The 21,373-nt window shown below is 41.0% G+C and overlaps 3 protein-coding genes across 3 annotated transcripts; 1 reads left to right on the plus strand and 2 right to left on the minus strand.

The window, feature by feature from the left end:
• The first annotated feature begins 226 nt into the window (after window positions 1-226).
• mis12 (MIS12 kinetochore complex component) lies at window positions 227-1,340 on the plus strand. Its single transcript, XM_061248086.1, has 2 exons — window positions 227-344; window positions 598-1,340. Exons 1-2 carry the CDS (start codon window positions 323-325, stop codon window positions 1,221-1,223), a joined length of 648 nt encoding a protein of 215 aa, XP_061104070.1. The 5' UTR covers window positions 227-322; the 3' UTR covers window positions 1,224-1,340.
• Window positions 1,341-1,694: 354 nt separating this feature from the next.
• On the minus strand, window positions 1,695-3,756 carry ift22 (intraflagellar transport 22 homolog (Chlamydomonas)). The gene is made up of 5 exons (XM_061248087.1): window positions 3,381-3,756; window positions 3,170-3,252; window positions 2,867-2,956; window positions 2,392-2,594; window positions 1,695-2,172 (listed from the first exon to the last, which is right to left on the minus strand). Exons 1-5 carry the CDS (start codon window positions 3,417-3,419, stop codon window positions 2,024-2,026), a joined length of 564 nt encoding a protein of 187 aa, XP_061104071.1. The 5' UTR covers window positions 3,420-3,756; the 3' UTR covers window positions 1,695-2,023.
• A 10,954-nt stretch (window positions 3,757-14,710) lies between these two features.
• Window positions 14,711-20,890, minus strand: ftr82 (finTRIM family, member 82). The gene is made up of 7 exons (XM_061249776.1): window positions 20,157-20,890; window positions 18,088-18,183; window positions 17,227-17,460; window positions 16,751-16,910; window positions 16,530-16,586; window positions 16,175-16,243; window positions 14,711-15,672 (listed from the first exon to the last, which is right to left on the minus strand). Exons 1-7 carry the CDS (start codon window positions 20,742-20,744, stop codon window positions 15,152-15,154), a joined length of 1,725 nt encoding a protein of 574 aa, XP_061105760.1. The 5' UTR covers window positions 20,745-20,890; the 3' UTR covers window positions 14,711-15,151.
• Between the last annotated feature and the right edge of the window lie 483 nt (window positions 20,891-21,373).

Raw genomic sequence — 21,373 nt, forward strand, 5'->3', positions numbered from 1 at the left:
GCTAATATTGTTTAGATGCATAAAACTAAGTTAATTGTACATTTTAGGTGGATTATAGCCACAAAGTTCCAGTTTACTGGCATAAACATCGTAGAGGTTGTGTCATTTATTGGTCCTATGGTTATGTCAGGAAATGTACTTGTCTGTTCCCTTCCGCTGATTGGATGAGAAGAAGTTTCAGTGTATTTACGTACTTCTAATTGGCTTTCATACTCGTGCGTATCAGCAGGGGAGGGAACTTCGAATGAAACTCTGCTCTGTCGCAGCCGCGGCTCCAGTATAATCAGATTCGGGTACGAAAAGAGAGCGGGAGAAAGGGAAAATGGCGGAGTGCACAAGTGAAGGTATTTTAATAAACCTCATACTAATAAACATTTTTTTGTTGTTGCTGTTACTAACTATAAATGAACACATGTATTTGGTTATCTAGGAACACAGTAGAGCGTTTTAAATGCAAGCTGTCAGTCGAGTGTAAACGGCCTGTTCGTCTCGCTAACTAACAAGTTGGCTAACCGTCATTCTGTTTATATATGGGTATTTAAGATTAAGTACTGTTTTATAAAGTATTATGTCATTTATTTCATCCTGTCTGTCCAGTGGAGCCGCTGTGTCCCGAGTCTCTGAAGTTATACGAGGCCCAGTTCTTTGGATTTACCCCACAGACATGCATGCTGAGAGTGTACAGTGCCTTCCAGGACTCATTGTACGACATTTTGGCCACAGTTGAGGCCGTTTTTGTGAAGAAACTAGGCGGGCCAGATCCACGACCGGAGTTGTGTCAGCAAGCGAGGGAATACACCGAAAATTTACTAAAATACCTACAGGAGCGCATCCAGCGTCTCTCCAGCCGTATGGAGACGCTGCTTGTAAACAACGTCCTGTTTGTTCCCCGTAACGTGCTGCTTCCCGAGGACCAACCACACAAGAAGTACCCCCAAGGCGTGGAGCAGTTGCTGAAGTTGGAGACTGAGTTGGCAGAGCTGCAGCAATCCTACCAGGCGGAGGTGTGCGCCAAGCACGCATTGCTGGCAGAACTAGAGGAGCAAAGAGCGGTTCAAGAACAACTTGACGGCTTGCTGAAGTGGATCGGTGAGCTGCGATTCACCTGGATGCAGGGCGGCATGGGTAGCGTGCAAGACAGCTTCGCCTTCATGACGCAGACTGTCAGGAGTTTGCAGGACATTATGAAAGAAATTGCCAGAAAAACCAACGGACTGGAGTAGCTGTGATCTTTCACGTTGAATAACCTAGTGGGAAATCTGTCTTATCTTTTGTGAATATATGCACTAACTTCACATGTAACCCTGCACAGTAATGTGTCAATAAATGTTAAAAATATACTGAACAGAAATGTTTATTTCTGGTAGAAAAACATGGTTTATTATACTAAGTAGGTGACGATCACCCCTGGAGGAATGGGTAAATGGCCCAACAGCTTCACCGGCGCTTGAACCATCAACCGTCTGGTCCCAATCATGTACCTTAGCCACTAGGCTACAGGCAGAGCCATTTACATAAATATCACAACTTGCAACAGAAATATGTTTTCATTGTGGTAGCTATCAGAACCATTGTACTTAATGCTACAAAAAAACAAGCAAATCTGAAATTAATTTAAAGCAATCCTCTTCAACATCACCCTGGATGTTTTTATTCCCATTTTTATGGCTTCGCTTAATTAAAACATAAAACAATTGCAGCATGCATCCAATTTATTTTTTGGTGGCAGGCATCCCAATGGAAAACGTTGCATGAAACTCATCTTCTCCATGTTAATAATGATTACCAGCTGTAACTGCATCAAAAAACTTGGAAAATAGGGATTTCTCCCACAACAGCAAATCCTATATATGTGAAAAATGTATGCCAATTAATACATTCTTTCATCATTTTGAATTATCAATGCTAGAGGAATGCTTAAGCACAAGGCTTCAGTCTTTTTCATTTTGACACAAAATCCTGTCAATGACTAAGACCATGAACCTTTTACAGGGATAATTAATCCTGAGCATGTCTCTGAACTTCAAGTGATTATTGACATCTCCTCACGCTCTCTGCTTTCTGACAGTGTCCTCACAACGGACCCCAGGTATCTGTGAAACTCCTGCCGTGCCTCCTCTGGATCCTCCTCTAGGTTTGAGTGAATCAGGGGCAGCTTGTTCAGCTGTGATGCTGCAGGCAAACAAAAAGCACATTGTTGGCACATAAAAGGTATAATGGAATGCCATATAGATATTGTCCATAACCATTGCTAACCATAGATATTTTTCTACCCCACCATGCAAATTGATGAAATAAATGTAGCACTTGGTTAAGTTTGGCATCTTTGTCAGCCTTACAATCAGACAATTTGCCTAGCAATTAAGTGATGAAAACGCTGTTCCGGATTACCTAGAACCGGTCGGCTATTGTCGGCTGCACTGCCTGGTTTGTGATGTGCCATTAGCAGACACTGGCTCTCCTGTAAACCTTGCGAGGAAACGAATGAGGAATGCCACATCTCAACTTCCTTCAGATGGCTGGGCATGTCTGGGTTAAAAATGATGACCACTCCGTTGGAATCCTTCATTAAAGCTGGCCAGCAGGATTCAAACCTTCAGATTGCAAACAATAAATTTAAAAAAGGCAGTTACTGCCTACTGTATTATTCATAGAAAAGGGTTACTTTCGTCAAGCCATTTCACAAAACTTAGATATAAATCTTTAAACACAACCTCAAAACATAACTACTCATCATAGGAAGGTAGAAATGCTATGTTAAAAAGATGTTTTTGCAAACATCAGTTTTAATCTGTGACTGACCAAAATTGCATGTATACATGCATGAAAATCCTAGCCATGTGATATGTAAAAATCATCATCTTGCCTTAAGTCTCCAGCACAGTCCCACAGCTCCACCTCACAAGCCACGTTCTTCCCAGTGCCACTCAAATTCTGCGATTCAAACTCCAGAATCCTAAGCAAATGCCGTTAAGCAACGATAGAACGCATACGTTTATATTAAAACGCTTACAAATATTGAGACAAATAATTGCCAGCCACAGTCAGTAAAAACAGGAAGATTACAATGCACTACAATATAATGCTTGTGAATACACTGGCTCACTCGACCATAAAGTGCCCCAGAACAAACAACAGCAACATAGGATATACATGAACTTTGTCGTACCTGACACCTTGTGTCGGGCTGTAGTCCCCTCCTATTGTTTCAACAGTGTCTGAGAGAAAATTGGCCAGCACCGTCTTCCCACTCTGTTGATGAAATAAAATGCATTCTTATCCTTTGAACACAACAAATATAATCGACCCAGCAAGCAACCAATGCTAATTATAACCAACTTCATCGTTAATATATCATATTGGATTCTGCGTCGTCTTACCTCACTTGGCCCAATTATTAGTATTTTTGCTTTGAACATTTTGCTAACTATACGAACTAGTCTGCGATCTGACCCGAGGTCTTGTCTAACGTCATTAGCTAGCACGTTAGCAATCCACTTTTCAATTCAACCTCGCTAATAACGGGATGTAAGTTATTTCGCATACGAAGACTAGTTACGCGACAGTTAAATATACATATTATTTAGGGCCTGACTCCACGCATGCATTATTTTAATAACATATTAGTGAACTCCTATACTCAATATAAATCTGGCGTTTCGGAGCTATAGTTCATTCAGAACATGCTACCATCAGAGACTACCATGATCAACAACAAGCTCTTCGTTACTAAGGCGTTTCTAAGCATGAGTTTGAGTTACAGTTATCTGACATTCGAAGTGCGCACATTCGTAGTCTAAATGGTGAGGTGGCATTTTTTTTAATGACACTAGTCGAAAATAACCTTTTAGGATATATTACTTAAAAGCAAAATTGTCCGTATTCATTTTTTTAAACAATGTGCACAGTAATGTGAACTCTTTATAAAAACATAGCCTACATTTACTTAAGCAGCAACGGGGAAGGTTTACGGTGTAACACCACGGAGCGGACTGTAGGTGGAGGGAGTTTGCAACGTTTGCACGAGAGGGCGCTAGACGTATCATATATTGATTTGCCTCTGTCTTCCACAATTAGAAATTTTGGTTTCACCGAGTAAAAATTACAGTTTTATACACAGTGCATATCCTTTGTATGCCATGAATTCCTGATGTCTGTGACTTATCAACATCATCAGAATCTGGATATCTTATTTTCAGGTTGTCCTACTAGTGATACTAAAACTCTGGCATGATCCAATGCATACCACCTGTTGAAAAAGTGCGGATTATGTGAAATGTGTTTAAAGCAGCAATTTATGAATCCAGCAGTTTTAACCATCAATGTTAAAATGTCCTCGTTTAAATGTCCAGCACTCCGAATACTGAACACAAAGTGTGTCAACAGTTAAAACACCTCACTTAACCAACATGTAAAATATGTTTATTTGATTTGATTTGGTAATTATTTTCAATATAAATAACACATTTTTTTCAATATATAAATAATCAATTTAATCACCAAATTCAGTGATGGGCAGAGCAACCTGTTGATTAACTTTTATCTAAATGTACAACTTGCAGCCTGGTGAAAATCAAGAGATTTATTTAGCTACAAAAATGATTCATGTCTAATCTAAAGATGTGGTACGTACCTTAAAACAAAGGTTACAAACAGTCACAATGGAAATGGATGAAAGGAAATACCAAACCCCAGCTTGTTTCCTCCCAAAATGTTCAAGACCTCAAGACAGCCAACATTCCAAAAAGACCAGTGATTAAAAGTGCTTATTCCCATGCGAGGAGAGTCACAGTTTTTTATATGATATAAATATGAATGCGACAATAATTTGAGATGTCGACGTCTCAACGACAAGGGGGCATGGTGGATGGGGTTAACCCCTTAAGTACCGCCCCTTTTCTTGGCACAGGCTTTAAAATTATATACCCAAAATATTAATGGTTACTATTCTTGAACCCCTTTTGACTACAGGCTTAATCCTGGTCTCTTCTGAAAGGCAACCCTTTGGGGTTTGTTTCCCAAGAGTCCGCATTACTCCTAAAATGACTAAAACAAAGTTACAGAAGCAGAAATACAGTTAAAGTGGAAGCTTTTTTTCTCACTGAAAACATGTAGTTTGAAAAGATCCAGTTTTTGACTGGATACAGATTAATGTAGCTGTGACCGTCACACAATGGAGCCAAGTCACAACACTGGACAAATCCCCTTTAAAATCTGAGGACAATATCACCAAAAATTAGCATTCTGCATTGTTTTTTCTAATCATTGTCTAAGCAGTTTTCCAAAGGACATGGCCTTACGAGGTGTAAAATATGCATTTCACTTACTTACAGAGAATATGTCAAACTTACAGATAGACTTACAGATACAGATAGAACTGAGTTTTAAGGCTTTCAAATCACTGTTATCATAGTGATTGAAAATTGAAAAAAGGAATGAATGCAAAAAAATCCCTCACCGGCCCAACCCAGGTGATATATTAGTCTGGGTGATGCATTTGGCATGTGCACATTTATGGCATCTCAAAAAGCTACCTCAGATGGTGAGTGGCTGTTGGGTGATGGGGGGCCATGGCACTCAGCTACTGCCTCAAATTTGTTTTTCAGCTGGAGAGGCTGTAATGAGAGGGTACTGGGGAGGCTTATCCTTCTGCTTTTCCCCCTGGACAGCGGTGTCCATGGTTCTGTGTTAAAGGTCCCAGGAGTGGAGCAGACTATGATCTTGGGTTTACTACCAAGTTTGAGTCATGGGTCCGCTGTAGCTGATTGGATGTGGGACAGTACAGGAAACAGTGGCATTGGGCCACCTGCATGCAGGAGGCTGCCTCAACATTTGTTGTTTGGAACTTTGGAACTGTTCACCTTCCTGTATTTCATACAGTGTGGAGATCCTGCATTTCAGTTCTTCAATTTTCTGAGCCACCCAGAGGCAGTCAATGCAGCCTGTGGAAGATGATATGTAGGGCGGCATATTTCATCTTGTAGTGATAAATCCACTGAAATATTCCACAAATCTAAAAAAAGAAGAAATTTGGCAATCCGTAAAATGTACAAGAAAAAGACTAAAAAGGCTGATAAAATAAAACGTAATAAATGACAGTGAAATAGATAGAACCACATCCCTGAACCTGCCAATCCAGCTGGGCAAATAACGGATTTTCACATTGCGTCCCAGATAGCGAACCTCACACCTGAATATCTTGCTGAGCTTTAGATTTATGCCATGCTGTTGCTGCAGCACCATTCTGACATCCTCAACATCATTTGTGAATGACTTTCTAAAACACTAGTATGTTGTTGAGAGATACAGTTGTGTTCAAATAAATAGCAGTGCATTAAAAAGTGAATAAAGTGCAAATATTTTTTTAATAGCTTTTAGTTCAATATTTCAAATGTAGTGGAAACATTACACATTCAATTCCAAATCAAAGCATTAGCAAATAGTATCAAGTCTGCATTATTCTTTTACAGGAAGCTAAGAAAAGGAATATTAATCTGTAAAAAAAAAAGAAGAAAAAAAAAGGCAATGTCAACATTCTCTTCAAACTGTATAAACTGAAGACATTTTTCAACATTTAACTTCACTTTAAATTACTGAACTAATATTTAGTTGCATAACCATTATTTTTGATGGCTGCTGCGCATCTGCGTTGCAACCAACTTCTGGCACCTAGAAACAGGTATGCCCAGGATGAAAGAACTACATTCCATAGTTTCTGTGAATTCTTGGGTTTTGCTTCAGAAACTGCATTTTTAATGTCAGGCCACAAGTTTTCAATGGGGTTGAGGTCGAAGGATTGAGCTGGCCACTCCATTACCTCAATCCTTTTTGTCTGGAACCAAGTTGATGCTCGCTTACTTGTGTGTTTGGGGTTGTTGTCTTATTTCAGTGGCATTTCCTCTTCGGCATACAGCAACACAATCTCTTCAAGTATTTTGATGTATTCAAACTGATCCATGATCCCTGGTATATGAACCCAACACCGTAGTATGAAAAACATCCCCATACCATGAGTTTTGCGCCACCATGCTTCACTGTCTTCAGTGTACTTTGGCTTGAATTCAGTACCCGGGGGGTCATCTGACAGGTAATTGTAGATCATCTTTGATCTTTCTGGAGCTGATGAATGGCTGAATCTTTGCCATTCTGACTATTCTTCGATCCGTTTTAACAGTAGTTGCTTGTCTACTTCCGCTTGTTTCAGGTTTTTGTTGCCATTTGAAAAGCATTTGAGATCATTCTAGCTGAGCATCCTATAATTATAACATTGTTCCTCCAAACAATACTTAGAACAGCCCATTTTACTTAGCAATTCAGAAGGAAATATATTTTATAACAATGTATGAAACATTTGTTTCCCTTCTTCCTTAATAAAGGACAATTAATGACACCTGTTTTTTCACAGAAAATAGATTGTCTAGTTAAACTCCACTCTGCTATTATTTTGAACACGTGCCTTTCAATGAATGAGTCAATTGCTCAGAACAAGCCGCATGCATGTCATGACAGTTGGGTCTGTTGTTTTTATTACACTACTACATCTACAAGTAAAGTATTTGCCATGCAGAAATATCACTACTACTAATAACAGTGGTTCATCAGGTTACTGATATTACTGCTATTTTCTTGAACACAACTGTAGGATGTCAGGGAGATACAGCTCATCCAAGACAGATTGCCACCAGCAGCACCTGGCATACAGCGGCGCTGGTACAGCACAGTTGTTGGAGACAATTTACACTACAAATCTTAATAAATATCTACTGCATCATGGTTATGAGGTAGGTCTCCTTCATCCTATGCACTCCTAAACAGTCACATCACATCACATCACATCACATCACATCACAGCAATTGGTGCATTCATTTCACGGGAGACATGTGCCTTTGGCCTCTTCTGCCTCTTGCTCTGTTTTGTGGTCGTCTCCTAACCATACCACCAAGTATCCTTACTCCTTTTCCTCTTCCTCTTAGATGAGCTAGCACTTGACCCTGTTCAATGTTTGCCTGAGCAGGTTCCTCCATGATCAGAAAGTGTAGTACTGTAATTGTGTTGCACCTGTGCCCTTCAGTCATTTCACTGCAGGTATGAATGATTTGGGAAACTTCCCTTCATAAGTAACATCCGAGATTCACCTGACAAGCAATTTATCAATTTAGCTGACATTACATCGATACCATGAAATGTAGGTAATATCTACTACAGGGGTCGGCAACCCTGGTCCTGGAGAGCCACAGGGTGTGCTGGCTTTCGTTGTTACTTGGAATTAATTGATCAATGAAAGCCGTTGATTACACAGTTAACTCACCTCACCTGGTTTCTTGGGTCTGAATCGGTTGCTTATTTTAAGGTGGAGACGAAAGCCAGGACACCCTGCGGCTCTCCAGGACCAGGGTTGCCGACCCCTGATCTACTAGATCAGGGGTTTCAAACTCCTGTCCTATAGGGCTGCAGTGTCTACAGGTGTTTGTGGTTTCCTTTCAATCAGCAGTCAATTAAGGCCTTGAGAACAAGGTGTGTGGACTCTTCAGCCAGTGAAAGACTTTGAAATGTATCTCTCGTGCTGAAACACACCAAAAACTAGGAGACACTGCGGCCCTCCAGGACTGGAGTTTGACACCCCTGGACTAGATTCTACTTCGCATATTATGGTGGTTAGATGGACCATTTTGTACATGAAAACAACACAATCTATTCTGAGCAATACTTATGTGAGTGATATTTGGGCCAATTGTAGACAGTTGTACTCAATCATTTGCATGAATGTGCTTCACATTTGCAATTTGTAGAAAGCAATCAGAAACATCAATGACCCACCCCCACTGACAGTAGGTACATTCTGTATGTGCTTCTTCTTGTATGCATTCCATTTTGCCACCAAACATGTCAATGGTGTGTATGGCGAAAACATTCCATTTTGGTCTCATCTGACCATAGCACTCTCTTCCAGTCATAATTCCAAGATGCTAGGTTTTGTTTTTTGTGCTCAGTAAGGATTGTTTCTGGCATGGGGGTGCCATTGTATGTTTTTTTTAAACCCAAGACACAACCAATCTCTGGCATTCTTAAACTGTGATCCTTGGGTTACTTATGGCCTCCCTCACCATCTCCCCTACTGTCCCTGGGGATAATATGCAATAATTTTGGCACCTGTGGTTTTTTCAGAAAATAAATTATGAAATAAAAAAACATTGAAACATGAGAGTAAATGTATTGAAATAAAAGGATATAGTGTTTGTAGTATGTTTGAACATAAAATATAGATTATTATCCATGTTATATGCAGACTTTTTTCTCAATTTTTATTAAGGGTGCCAATAATTCTGGAGCCCACTGTACTAAGATTTAATTCTGACATTGTCTAGCTTGGCAACACTATTTCATAATGTGCAAGCCTGAGTGGAGTGGCATAGGAGAGGGGAAGGGAGGGGGACACAAGTGATGGGGAGAAACACAAAACATAACAAGACATACGTTCAAGACAGTACAAAGACAACTACAACACTGAAGACTTGGCTGTAACAAGAGGTGAGGTTAGCATCAAGATGAACCAAATATTCATTAAAGTGGTATGTGTGTATACGCGCATGTAAGTGGGCGTGAGCAGGTTTGTCACTTCCTGCGGAACGTTGGTGGATGTGAGGGGAGCGACACGGCGCGGCTGGCCCCGCCAACCAGTGGCCCCCAAGCATCGGGCCCCCCGCGCACACCCCGGCCGGGTCCCGGGGCCCCCGCCCCCAGGCGGCCACACGCCCGACCCCGCGGGACCGGCGGCGGGGGCAGGCGGACGGAAACGCCACCCCCCAGGGCGCGGGGCCCAGGGGCGGGCCGGGGCAGCCGGGCCCCCAGGGCCTGGCCCACCCCAACCACAACGAGCCCGGGGGGGGCCCCCCCACACGCGCCGTGGCAGCGCCCACCCGATTCCCGGCCCCCAGGCGGGCGAGGCGGCGCTCACCGCGGCGCCCGGACGGCGAACCCCCAGGCCCCGCAGAGGCGGGCGGGGCGGGGAGCGGGGGGCGAGGGAGGGCCCGGGGAGCGCGGGGACGCCCACCGCCGGCACCCACCAGCCCCCCCCACTGGTTCCCTTTGTTTAATATTACACTTTGTCTAAAGATCTGCAATAATATTTGCAATAATAGAGGAAATCAGGAAGGAGGTAAATACTTTTTGACTGCACTGTATATAAAGTAAATTGGAAATCATGTCAAACAGTCAGTAGGTGGCGGTAATGCACATCTTTGTTTATAAACCGCCATTAAACAAAACTAAAGAAGAAAAATACAGAACGACAGTCTCTATGAACTGGCTGCATGCATATTCATTGCCACAGTCATAATTTCCTTTTCAACCACAAGAAAAACCTGTGGTTTGAAAATCACACTTGATAAGATCTATTGTGTCGTCTTATCAAGTTTTCTGATTTAGTTGAGGTTACAATATCGTAAATCAGTGTAGAATAAACAAAATAACAGAAGCCATTACAAAGTTGTTTTATTTCATTCATCATTTGTGTTTAAAAAATCTGGAAAGTTTTACATTCATAGGTATATGACTACCTCCGTCAAAGGTGTGTATTTAACTGAAATCTAGCCATTGAAAATGTTCAGGTTAAGAAAAAAGTAACGTCTGTGTAGGACAAAGCGCAACAGTGGACCTAAACTGTCACTCCGCGAGGAAAAAAAATAAAATACATTGTTTGTGTTTTGGAAACAGCATCGTTATCTGTAACGCTGTAAAACCATAATACGTGATTTGTGATACGTGACTTCAGACGTTACATTACAAGTGTGGCAGTAAATGTAAAATATACCTACAAACACTGTTTTGCTTTTGACAATAGCTGGCGATGTTAATGTAGATGTGCGTAGCGGAAGTTATTGGCTGTGTTCAAAATGGCGATATAATTTTGATGAATGCGTTTAATACTTCAAAGTAAGTAGGCCTACATTTAATCAAAAAACATTTATTTCATGGAAAATGTCATGGGCTTTTTTGCTAGTGGTTAGCGCATGTTATCTCCCGGTTATAGTGGAATTAGATATGGCCAGGCTGAACACAGTAGATGTTCACAATGATAGGCTATCTGTCACAATAAGACGTAAAGCGTCGCCTAGTTAAATAGCTGACGAATGTTTAGCTTATATGAGTGGCTAATCTGGCGCGGGAAAATGATTGCATACTTGGATGCCATGTTTAGTTGGATACAGTGTGTCGTTTATTTTATTGGTTGTCTTGGAAATATTGCGACATAAATCGTAAGATTTAATATTTTCAAAACGGTTCTTAGGGTGTTCATGTTGCATACCAGGGCAATTTCCTAATAGCTACACATATGCGGTCTTCACAAAATATTATGAGGATGAAGAAAATTAATCTTACCAATTTGGATTATGGAAGCCATAGCCTTGAGGTTAACAGTTAATTGAATCCAGAATCGTCATTTAATAGGAGGCTATGTATTATTGTTTTGATATTCGGTCATGCAAATACTTAATAAAGTGGATTATTACAGCATTGTCTAACCAGAAATGCAGTCTCAAGATTTGCCTCACAGCTTGAATCTGGTCATATTTGTGCATTCAGATGTTTTTCCCCTCTCTCATCTGCCATGAAAACATGCACTGTTTCAATCAATCAGTTGACTTTATTATTTAAATTTATTATTTGCTATACTATTTAAAAGTGTGTAGGTTTATGCTTTTACTGAATATCTACTGTCAACTGTCCTTTTTAGCTGCCATGTACCACATCCCATTACCAGTAGACAAATTTTAGTAATGGAATCTGCTGCTTTTGATAAAGGTGCACCTGAAAAAAGGACTTTTCCTGGCAGAGAAGAATTATCTGAGCTGGACCCTGTGGATCAGTCTGAGGATTCTCAACTTGAGGACCAGTTTATTCAGGAACAAGACTGAAAATCTCCACATTGTTGTGAAGGAGGAGGAAGAGGAATGGGAGCTGGGTTTAATGAACAAGGAGCACAGCCCATCTCAGATGGAGGACTGCACATCAGGTGGAGAGGTGGACGCTTTACCCTCAGCAACTGTAGCAGTTCTGGATACAAAATATCAAAGTGCTAGACTCAGGAAAGAGAAGCCTCTGCAGAAATGTGCCGAATGTGGCAAGTGTTTCAAATTCAAGTGTCTCCTCAAACAGCATCTGCAAATTCACACAGGAGAGAAGCCATACTCTTGCAAGGAGTGCAGTAGAAATTTTGGGAACCTTACTAGCCTCCGTATGCACTGGCTGGATCACAAAGGAGAGAAACCCATCCTTTGTCAGCAGTGTGGTAAGTCCTACAAACAGCGGTCCCACTTATTGGACCAGCAACTTGTTCACACTGGAGAAAAGCCATATCACTGTGCCGATTGTGGGAAGGCATTCAGAAGGCAACAGTACTTGAAACACCACCAGCACACTCACACAGGCCTGAAACCCTATGCCTGCAAGGTGTGCTCCAAGACTTTTGGCTGGATGGAGAGCATGATGAAGCATCTGCAATCTCATTCGGGTACAAAGCCCTTCCAATGCAGCCAGTGCGGGAACAAGTTCACGGAAAAGAGGAACCTGCGGACCCATCTGCTGCTGCACACCGGAGAGAAACCGCACGTTTGCAGCCTCTGCGGTAAGAGGTTCAGCGTCGTGAGCCATCTCCGCAGACATGAGAACATTCACAAAGGCGAGAAGCCGTATCGCTGCGACATGTGTGCGAAGAGCTTCAACCAGCTTGGCAACCTGAAGGCCCACGAACGAGTTCACACAGGCGAGAAGAATAACTTCACACACCGGGTCAGCCTGAAAAACCACCTGAAGTACCACTCTGCCAACAAGCCCTGGTGGAGCAAACTTCAGGTGTACCACTTTACCAGCTGGAAAGGTTACATAGCACTACATTCACATTGGGGGCAACATGGCTCAGGCAGTAAGAGCAGTAGTCTGGCAGTCGGAGGGTTGCTGGTTTGATCCCCCGCCCGGGCTGTGTCGAAGTGTCCCTGAGTAAGACACCTAACCCCCAAATGCTCCTGACGAGCTGGTCGGCGCTTTGCATGGCAGCCAATCACCGTTGGTGTGTGAGTGTGTGTATGAATGGGTGAATGAGAAGCATCAATTGTACAGCGCTTTGGATAAAGGCGCTATATAAATTCCAACCATTTACCATCTCAGTGGAGTGTCATTAATGCAGGGTAACTCAAGAACATGGGACTCTACTTAAACTGATACTTACGGGCAGAGAAGGTCACTCCTTCCAAAACAAAGGGGTTAGAGGTTTCCATCAAATACCTTAGAACAGTTGATTAAAGGACTGACATTTACTTATATAAAAAAAGAAACAAGCTTATGTCAAAGGAATTTTGTCCCTTGGATAGATCAGTATGAGGGAATGAAGAGGGAATTCACTCACACGTGAATTAATATTACCTGCATGTCCTGTACTGTATGGCTCATATAGTGAATTTAAAAAATGTGAAGGTTTAGGTCATGGAGAAATAGGCTTAGACTTTCTTTTACCAGTGCAACTGAACAAGCCCCTCAGCAATGCAATTTTTAAAAATCTTTTTTTTTAAAGATTGTACAAACTCTGCACTATGACTAATACAACTATTTTTCCAAAAAAAGCTGTAGACACTACAGTGATGAAATATTGGCACACATTTGAAAAACTTCTGACAAACTTCAACATGATATACTGTATTTAGACTGTGCGTAGCACAGTAGAATCAAGCTAGTCCTAAACAGTATAAACATTGTGAATTATATTTTTCATTAGAAGTGAATCATGGAATATTTATTAATTCTTATTTAAATTTATTCTGTCTTAATATCAGAGCACCACTGGAATAACTGAATTTGGAAAAAGGTAAAATTGAAGTGCTGTTTTAACATTGCTTATAAATAAACAAAATAATTATATAAAATATGATTTTTATTATTCACAAATTGATTCACATTTGCTTTCCCCCTAAAGGTCGCTCTTTTTTACCTATTGTTGCTGCTGTACAGCACAATGATTTACTTTAATGACTCTGTCCGTCATTCAGATTCTGGAGATTATTGAATCATGTGTGTAATAACCAAAACACTAGTTTTAAAAATTAAATAAACAGAAATCTTAAAGGGGGTCTAAAATGTAGAAACATTAGTGACAGGTAGTTATCTTACCTAAAACATGAAACAATGAAAAATTATACTCTCTGATTATGCATATTAACGTGTCAAATACAAAGTTGAATACAATAGGCATTGTATTCTTACAGATATACTGTATTTGGCTGTCAAACAACAACACTTGTTGTAGCTATAACTACAAGCAAATGTCTACATAGTTGGGACTAATGTATTTTTCTACCTTGTTGACAACAAAACTATCTTTGTAGGCTTGTGGGGACACTGCTTAACTACTAGGTGAGTGGGTGAAAAATAGGGTAATAAAGGCAAACGGTTCATATGTCAAGTGTGAATAAAGATTGTCCAGGCATTTTTTTATAGAGGGAATTCTGGATTTAAACTTGTTGTTTTATTATCCCTTTGACTGTACAAATGTACACTTAAAAAAAAAATGTATGTTGTAATCCTGAAAAAAAGAAACAATAAAAAAAAGATATATATATATAAATGTGTACTTAACTAAACTCATGGAGTGATGGATTAACACATGTTTTGAATGGCAGTTTAAAATGCAAGCTTTTGAAGGGAGTAACATACAATACATTTTATATGTTGAAAAGTTTATTGAAAATATTTATTGCTGTGTTTCAACAAAGAAAAGCAGTAATCATTGTGTTACTGTTGTGCTGGTATTACATTTATTTTAATGATATGAATGAACATAAAAAGATTAGTACTCAAGTGTAAAAAATAACTGTGCTGGATCATGAATATATTAAAGGAATGTATTCTTTTTAGCATGCATGTCAACAAAAAATTCCTAAATATATTTTCATATTCAGGGATGAATATTAAGATCAATATTAATATCAGTAAGTGACAGTTCTTGAAGGAAAATACTGAAACAAACCCTCCTTAACAGAGAATATGGGTACATAAATTCACAATAAAAACAGATATAAAACTAATACAATCAAAAAAAAGTTAATGCCGTATGGTACATTGTAAATGTTTTTTTGGTTTTTCATACAATGAGCACCTTGATCATTTCAGCTGACAGATCTTAACAGAAGTGCCCACTCCAAAGCCGGGATACAGTGGCTCCTTAAACGTTGTCTCAAACTTATGCAGGAGGGTCATAGTCTCCCCTATGCTGTAGAAGGACAGGATCCCAGCGATGTGGTCCAAATAGACTCCTATCCTGGGGGAGTGAGCAGCGTTTATGGCCTTGTCCACCCTGTTGTGCCAGGCCGAGTAGCCCGAGTCAGAGCACAGCAGGCTCCAGGACTTTTCGTTGTACCCCAGGAGGCAGAGGGACCCCTTGCCTTTCCGGCTGATCCCTTTGTAGGCCACCCCGATGGAGAACTCCCCGCTCCACTCGATCTCCCAGTAGAAGCGCCCCCCTGACAGGGCCTCCCGGCAGAGCACCTGGGCGAAGCTGTCGAACCTCTCGGAGTTCTCTGAGTATGGTTGCAGGTCCCTGGTCCGGATCACCTTTCTGTTGCCGTCAGACAGGTGCAGCTCTTTGTATGCAGTGCTGGGATCCAATCGGAGCTGGCAGAAGTCTGTTTATAAAAAACGTTTAACAAATATGCTTCAAATATTAGTTACATTACAGTTATTTAGCTGATGCTTTTATCCAAGTGACTTCCAGTTGACTAGACTAGGCAGGGGCCAACCCCCCCTGGAATAATGTGGGGTCAAGGCCCAAAAACTGCACTGGTCTTATAGTGGCCACACTGTGGCTTTAACCACCAAACTTACAACAAACACAAACCTATAGCCATTGGGCTATAGGCTGCCCCCCTACATTACTTATCACAGTTGTATTATCTTGCAGTTGGACCTCTAAATTACTCTTCAGTAATGAAGTATGAAGTATAAACCAAATTGTCTCCTCTTGGTAAACTATTTACATTTAGATGTACAACATAGAAATTGCCCAAATATGTTATTTAGATTATCATCTTACGAAAGAATGGGAAAGGATTACTGAAGAAATGTTGATATGAATGCAAATAATATTGACTGAGCAAGAAAAAGAAGTGGTTTGAGAATGATACTCACATTTCAAAAAGTCAGATCTGTTCCTGGGCTCAGGAGGTTGAGCACTATCCACCATGGTCGTCTCTTTAGCTAGGTTCAGAGCAATACAAAGGCTGTTACTTCAATGAAAATGTATGTGGAGCCTGTCTAGGATGACACAGAGTTCCTGTTTTAGTCCTTGGCCTGCATATGTTTGTTGACAAGGGAATTCAGTATGTTTACTGAAGCCTGATATTGCAGAAAAAATCATCATGAAACATTCGTATAGCCTATATTCTGGGGTTTAACAAATATGTATCTACTTATACCACTCTAATATGCTTCTGTGGTGAAACTTAAAATAATGTGCAGTAAACACGCAGGAATTAATCATTACCTCTAATGGTTCTCTCCCTTGTCCGGTTCTCCATTGTGTACACTGGAGTTTCATTCACTGCAACACAATACACAAGAACTTGTTAGAAATGTTCAAATCAGAAATTCAAAGCTACATACTGTGACAGGCATGTTCCCACTTGGATGGATTCAAACAATAATCCCATTGTTTCATAACATGCAGGGCCTTGGCCTTCAACCTTTGTTGGTCGCAGATCTGACCTGATTTGGAGATCTTCATTAATTCCTCCCTGCTCAGTTCTTCCAGACGCTCCTTAATTTCAGCCACAGCTTTCCTGGCAGCTCCAAATGAGAAGTCTGGGTTGAGTGACACCCTGGGTATTACTCCATCATCAGTAGGGGTGCAGAGATAATTGAAGTTCTGTACCAGGCAAGAGCAGACAAAACTTATGAGCTTGTGATAAAGTCAAGAAAGGTAACCTTCTGTGGACATATTTTCTCTCGATATAATGGTGCAAAGCAAATTAAGCAAATAATAATATGGGTAACACTTGTTAGTATTGTCACAAAAGTCCAAATACATTTTTCCATAAGTGTTTAAAGTGAATTGAACTGTAAATTTTCGGAATTCAGTGCATCAGCGAAAAAGTTACTTTCATGATTGGTTGAGCTGCACTAATGTAGGTGAAACTACTGCAAACAGGACTATTCGATATGAAGAATGTCCAGCATCCTACCTGTAAGAAATGTATATGGTCCTCTGTGCTGTGCAGCTGTTTCAGTCCTGACTCTTTCTTCTTTAACTCTTCAATTTCCTGCTCCAGCCTCTCCACCAACCCCTCTGCCTGGTTGAAGGCTGCCTTCTCGTTGATGCCGATGAGCTTGCTGACCTCGGCGCGCATCCTCTCGATCGAGCGGATCATCTCGCTGAAGAGCTTCTCGCTCTCAGCCATGGCCCGCTGTGCTGAGCTCTGATTGGGTAGTACACATGTCAGTCAAAGCCCTGATATGCATGCATGATTCTATAACTAGCATCGAGTGCTCTTCTCTGAAGCATTACTACTGCCTCACATTAGTATTAGTATTTGTATACATGTAAGTATATCAAGGTATGTATATCAAAAACCAACTATAATAATAGTAGAAGTTGATCTGTGCCTAGAGTTTGATGTTGATTAACACTTTTTTAATAACATTAACATCTATGTATGTTTAAATTACTTTATAAACGAGGAAAGACCCACGGAAAGTGTTTGATTAGAAGAAGCAAGCACATAGTACCTGCCACTTTGAATATTGATGAATGAATGACATTGTGCACTGTACCAAATGCTTCCTATATGTTTATAATTTTAATCCAAGAACATCGTGTCAATCTAATACCGATTTTTAATTTTATTGTATAGTGTTTTTCACAGCAGACTCTCCAAAAGATCCAAAAGATGCTTTAAATAGTAACAGAAGGGTCCAAATGAGAGATTTTCATACTTTTAAAGATTAAAGATTTTGGTACAATTTGATTAAAATGTTTAAATGTTCAAATGTTAACAGGTTGAGTGATTGCATTTGATTCTTTATTTCGCCCTCTACAAACTTACTTTGAGAGAATCCACTGCTGTTCTTAGCTCATCCAATTCCTTCATCCTATCCTGGCATTTCTGACGGATTTCCACCTGCGAAACTCCCAGTAGTTTCTGTTGAAGTAATTCCAAAGAAATAAAGTTAAAACTGTAGAGGATGGCCTTCACTGGCAATAATGTGTGCTTTGGTTTCTGATAGCCTGAACAAATGTAACAAAATTGACAGTGTAGTATATTTAGGCCTCAATATGCAATGTAAAATATACAAGCACGATCTCTCACGTGGTCTGAGATTTGTTTTTTCAGCTATTTATTTTGTTTTTATAAAAAAAAAAATTCTGGCTAAGTCACAAAGAAATTTGACTGAATAGAATCGCAATTTCATGCTTTGAAATACCATACTGTAAAATTATTTGAGTCTGACAGATCCATTGTAGAAAACTATTGTCCACACTAGAAAATATGAACACTATTATGATAGTGGGTATATGAACTGCAGGTTGTGTTGTAAACAATGGGATCAATGGTCAACACCCATTGACACAAGGCCACAGGGCCAAATTAAATATGTTGTCTAACTTGTTCTGTTTATGTAGAAATGAGCTGGTCATTACTTGGAAAAACCATTTTAATAAATGCTACTATTCTGCTGTTTTAACTTGAGTGTGGAGAGAGCTGCCAACCATGGGCTGCTTTATCTCAGAAGCAAATAAGGAATCCTAACCATGCTTGGAATGTGAAACTGACATTGACTGCTCCAAAAGCCGTTTTCAAGGTGCTCACATTTTGGCCTTGTAAGTCGAAAGGAGTTTTAGTCAAGCCATTAGCCAAGCCTGCTGGTCCATTCTTCAAGATAAGCTTGAAGAATGACAGGAATCTGATGGGGGAAAAAAGTGAGGGAGGCTTAAAGGGAGGAGACTCCGTTTGTAAATTGGGCATGAGTGACCAGAGACCTACTAACTGAAAGCAACACGTTCAGATAAAAACTAAAGCACTTCAATGAAGTCTTTGGCTTTATCTTGTTCGCTTGTTTTCCCTCAATTTATTTTAAGTATTAATTATGATAGAAAATGGCGTACTTTGGGCTGAAATAGGAATTGTGGAAACACGAATGAGTTGTGTGTTTGTTTTTTTTACATCCACAGCTGTTTCCTAATACATTGTAGCCAAATACTAAAGGCGGAACACCTTGTCCAATTCACTTTGAATTATGTTGCCAGTCACGTACGGGGTTTACAACAGGCACATAAACAAGAGGTGCAGTTGGGACCTTGATACTTACAATGATGATGATAAAATCATTATACAATCAGTACTGGTTCCTGTGATATGAGTAATGTAGTTATGTACAAAGGCACAAAGCAGTGGGAGGTTTAGACTGATAGTGAAATGCAGGGTCACATTGAATCAGCAGGAGGGGGGGGGGGGGGGGGGGGGGGGGGGGGCTGTATTGCTTGTGAGATGGGTGAGAAGTTCTGGAATTTCAAAGTACAGGTATCGCAAGTTCTCTGCATGAAAGAATACTACACACATGCATCATGCAACATTCCTCTCCCAGACCACACCCCTTCACTATTCCACTCCCTGCAACTGTTCCCCTTTTTTAATTCCATGAAAAAACTCAAACATATTCCCATGGGAAAAAAATAAAACAGTTAGAGGGGTTTGTTGCTGAAATAATCATTAAAAGCTTGCCTGCAGTTCACCTTGACTGTGTTTGAACAGTTCAGCAGAACAATTTAAAGCTGTCTTCATGCCCTACAATGTATTCTTCCCTTGCTTTTTTATCTGTCTTTCTATATAATATAAGAAATACATTTTTCACAGTTTCCCAGCTTTTGCCAGTTTGTCAGCAAAAATAACACAACTAAGACATACACACACAAAGACAGAACAGGTTTTTGTTTCTTGACACAAGCTATTAAGCTTACAATTTACATTCATCTTCAGTTTTTCAGCCACTTTATTATGCCTTTCACAGAATCCATTAGCATAGCCCTTAAGAGTTATGGAATGACCCACTATAACCACCATGGCAACCACAATCACTACAAAACAATTTGGATGAGAGAAAAAGAGCTTCTTACCTGCTTCTCAGTCCTCTCAGCCTCGGCAGAGACAATGTCGTGGCCCCTGTGCTCGCTGACCGTGCAGAGAGCGCAGATGCACATCTGGTCGGTCCGACAGAAGAGCTCCAGGGACTTCTGGTGCTGGGGACAGATCTTGCGGTCCAAGTTTCCCAGCTCGTCCACCAGCTTGTGGCGCTTGAAGGTGGCTGACTCATAGTGGGGCTTCAGATGCTTGTCGCAGTACGAGGCCAGGCAGTTCAGGCACGACTTGACGGCCTTGAACTTCTTGCCCGTGCAGAAGTCGCAAGGCACGTCCCCAGGGCCGGCGTAGCTGTTGTTTGGAACTCCGGCCGGCGGGTTGAGGCCTGACTTCTTCATCTTCTCCGCCACTTTGGTCAGCATTGTGTTTGGCCGCAGCACGGGCCGCTGGGTGAAAGTGATCCTGCACTGAGGGCAGATGTAGATTCCCGTGTAGTCGGCCTCATTCCAGTAGTTGCTGATACAGTCCATGCAGAAGCTGTGGCCGCAGGGTATGGCCACGGGATCCCTCAGCATGCCCACGCAGAGAGGGCAGCTGAAGTAGTCTGGAGACATGGGCTCAGCCATCTTTCCACACCTGCACGTAGACTCACAACTCCCACAATACACAGAATGCTTTGCGCTAGGTACTGGAGGACCTACTTGTATTTCTGAATTCCAAAGGTTACTGATTGAAAGCAGGCGGAGCTCTGCCCTGCGTGAGTGTGCAGGCGCGACCCGGTTCAGATAAACAGGTTGAGCCGAGGCAGCCGAAGCCCTGGGTTGGGAGGGGCGGGGGGAAGGGAAAAAGGGGGAGCGGCTAAGCGCTGAAGAATGAATGAACTGCAGGAAGAGGCAGAGGATGTTGCTTAAGAATGGCAAAATAAATTAGCATTCCTGCATGGGTGCTCATTCTTTTGTGCTGTGGTTGGTATTTTCAGTAGTAGAGATTTTAAAAATATAGAAAAAGGAGTAGGTCAAACTGAGCCAGCATCTGTGTTTATCTGTTACTAATTTACCCCTCATCTATCCCAACACCTACTGTACCGCTACGGGTTTTTAGTCATGGTTCTTAAAGTTGTTGTGTAGTGTTTCCACAACAGATATTTTCATCACCAAGCCAGTTCCATTTGTGGAAATTGGAAATACCATGCCTGTATCAGATATTAAAATATAAATTCTTAGATTAATAATGTAATGCTTTTACAGTAAACTAA

This window comes from Conger conger, chromosome 7 (assembly GCF_963514075.1).
Source record: "Conger conger chromosome 7, fConCon1.1, whole genome shotgun sequence".
NCBI classification, from domain to species: domain Eukaryota; kingdom Metazoa; phylum Chordata; class Actinopteri; order Anguilliformes; family Congridae; genus Conger; species Conger conger.